A 2,824-nucleotide genomic window follows, 5' to 3' on the forward strand; every position below is an offset into this window, starting at 1 on the left:
GCCCGCCACCTCGCCGGGCTAGTTTTTTGTATTTTTTAGTAGAGACGGGGTTTCACCGTGTTAGCCAGGATGGTCTCGATCTCCTGACCTCGTGATCCACCCGTCTCGGCCTCCCAAAGTGCTGGGATTACAGGCTTGAGCCACCGCGCCCGGCCTCCAATTCTAACTTAATTGTGTAAAACAACCCCTTTACCATTAGTGCTTTTAAAAATAGCTATCCTATCTCTGCTAGGAACCTCCCAGTATATACCTTGGTAGAAAGTTCTTAATCTACAATATCTATATTTAAGATTCCAGATACTGCATGGAGGAAAATAAGGCCTAGAGAAAATACTCAAGAAAGTGTAAGGTTTAGGAAAATGTTTGGCTATCTTAGAGAAGGTAAAGATATCCTTTGTGGTGAAAATTGTATGCATAGATTATTATTGGAAACAAGTTTTTTTTCAATTTTAAGATATTCAAAGTGCAATCTAGAGTAAAAGATGTTTCTGAAAAGTGGTTTGACATGTTTAGTAGCATGCTAAAACCTACCTGACTTGCAACATTGAAAGATTAAGTATACTTATGTATTTAATACTCAGCGTTTAACTGCATGTACAACAATATTTAATGTCTGATTTGTTATGTTCATAATTCACTGGGAGTTAACAGCCCTAAGTTTTAGCCATACTTTGAGAATACTAGAGTGTTCTTCTCCCCAAGTTCCTGCTCTAGCTCTGTAATTGTTACAATAGCCTAATAAAATTGTATGTGGTGCTACATAGTTTAAACCTCTAAGGATCACCTTGACTTTCTTGAGAGTGTGTGTATATCATAAGCGATAATTAGGTTAAAAGAGTATGGAAAAATAGTTGAATGACCTAATGTGATGAATTAATCATTAAAGAAGAGCTGGAAAACAAAACCCAGATATATAATTGCCTCAGAACTAATGCTGTAAGCCTAAGCACTAAAAGTTGGTCCTAAACATTTTCTTTAAGAAGCATAAATAATAATGGCATCAAAATATAGTAATAAGCATTTTCAATAGTGTCTGGCATATATGCCACAGTGAGTATTTGTTAAAGAATGAATAAGTGGCATATTGTGGAATCTTTGGGTTGGAAATCTATAGTCAATAAAACTTTTCTATAAAGTGCCTGAGGAGGAAGAGAGAACATCAAAAATATGAATGAGATTTTAAAAGGGGGAAAGTTATGTTATCAAGTTAGTTAACTGTCTACTTTGAGCTAATTCTACAGTTTAGTCTATTTAATGCATTCTTTATGAACAGCCTATGTTTTTTAAAGTTTTATATTTGATAATATTCTCTCTGAGAAAAATTATTTTTTATTGTTTAGGCAAAAGATGGCCAAGGAAAGATGCCTGAAGAAGTCCTTTCAAGATAGTCTTGAAGACATAAAGAAGCGAATGAAAGAGAAAAGGAATAAAAACTTGGCAGAGATTGGCAAACGCAGGTCTTTGATAGCTGCACCATGCCAAATAATTAGTAAGAGATTTTTATGTTGTCCTTTTATGTCACTTTTAAGTTTAGATTTAATAACTGATAAATTTTTTTATCCTCTTTTAGCCAACACTTCTACACTGCTGAAAAATTACCAAGACAACAACAAAATGTTAGTTTTAGCTTTGGAAAATGAAAAATCCAAAGTGAGAGAAGCCCAAGATACCATCCTACAGCTGAGAAAAGAATGTTACTATCTCACATGCCAGCTATATGCATTGAAAGGAAAACTTAAATCACAACAAACAGAAGAACCTGCTCAGAGTCTTGCTCTGTCGCCAAGCTGGAGTACAGTGGTGCAGTCTCAGCTCACTGGAGCCCCTGCCTCCTGGGGTCAAGCGATTCTCATGCCTCATCCTCCCAAGAGCTGGGATTACAGAACCAGGAAATATGTTCCTCTGGAATGGACCCCAATAGTGATGACAACTCCAGAAATTTATTTGTGAAGGATTTACCGCAAATTCCTCTTGAAGAAACTGAACTTCCAGGACAAGGAGAATCATTTCAAATAGAAGATCAGATACCTACTATTCCTCAAGACACACTGGGATTTGATTTTGATTCAGGTGAAGCTAAGTCCTCTGATAATGTCTTACCTAGAACTGTATCTGTCCGTAGCAGTTTAAAGAAACATTGTAACAGTGTATGTCAGTTTGATAGCTTGGATGATTTTGAAACCAGTCATTTGGCGGGGAAGTCTTTTGAATTCGAAAGAGTTGGATTTTTAGACCCACTAGTAAACATGCCTGAAAATGTACAACACAATGTTTGTCAATGGAGCAAGGACCAAGCTAACTTAGCACTTTCAAAGCTGATGCATCCAGGAACGTTTACTAAAACAAAAGAAGACATTTTAGAATCTAAATCTGAACAAACTAAGCAAAGAGATACACGAGAAAGAAAAAGAGAAGAGAAAAGAAAAGCTAACAGGAGAAAATCAAAACCTATGTCAAAATATAAAGACAATAAAAGTGAAAATAAAAGAACTGTTTCCAAAAAGAAAATGCACAAATCTGTCAGTTCCAATGATGCTTACAATTTTAATTTGGAAGAGGGTGTTCATCTTACTCCTTTCCGACAAAAAATGAGCAATGACTCTAGTAGAGAAGAAAACAATGAGTCTGAAGTGAGCCTCTGTGAATCAAGTGGTTCAGGAGATGATTCCGATGACCTCTATTTGCCCACTTGCAAGTACATTCAGAATCCCACCAGCGATTCAGATACAAGACCAGTCACCAGGCCTCTAGCTAAAAGAGGACTGAAATATACAGATGAAAAAGAGATGGAGGGTTCTAAACCAACAAAAACTACTAGTAAGTG

General features: G+C 36.3%; 1 protein-coding gene across 1 annotated transcript in view; it reads left to right on the forward strand.

Annotated features, from left to right (window-relative positions):
• Positions 1–2,824, forward strand: part of SGO1 (shugoshin 1) — a 17,206-nt gene that overhangs the window by 2,689 nt on the left and 11,693 nt on the right. The window contains 2 exon segments of the mRNA XM_017860980.1: positions 1,341–1,489; positions 1,571–1,773. Of these exon segments, the coding sequence (XP_017716469.1) occupies positions 1,348–1,489; positions 1,571–1,773 (345 nt within the window). The 5' untranslated portion in view covers positions 1,341–1,347.

The sequence above is a fragment of the Rhinopithecus bieti genome, unplaced genomic scaffold (assembly GCF_001698545.2).
Source record: "Rhinopithecus bieti isolate Rb0 unplaced genomic scaffold, ASM169854v2 scaffold_58058, whole genome shotgun sequence".
NCBI classification, from domain to species: Eukaryota; Metazoa; Chordata; class Mammalia; order Primates; family Cercopithecidae; genus Rhinopithecus; species Rhinopithecus bieti.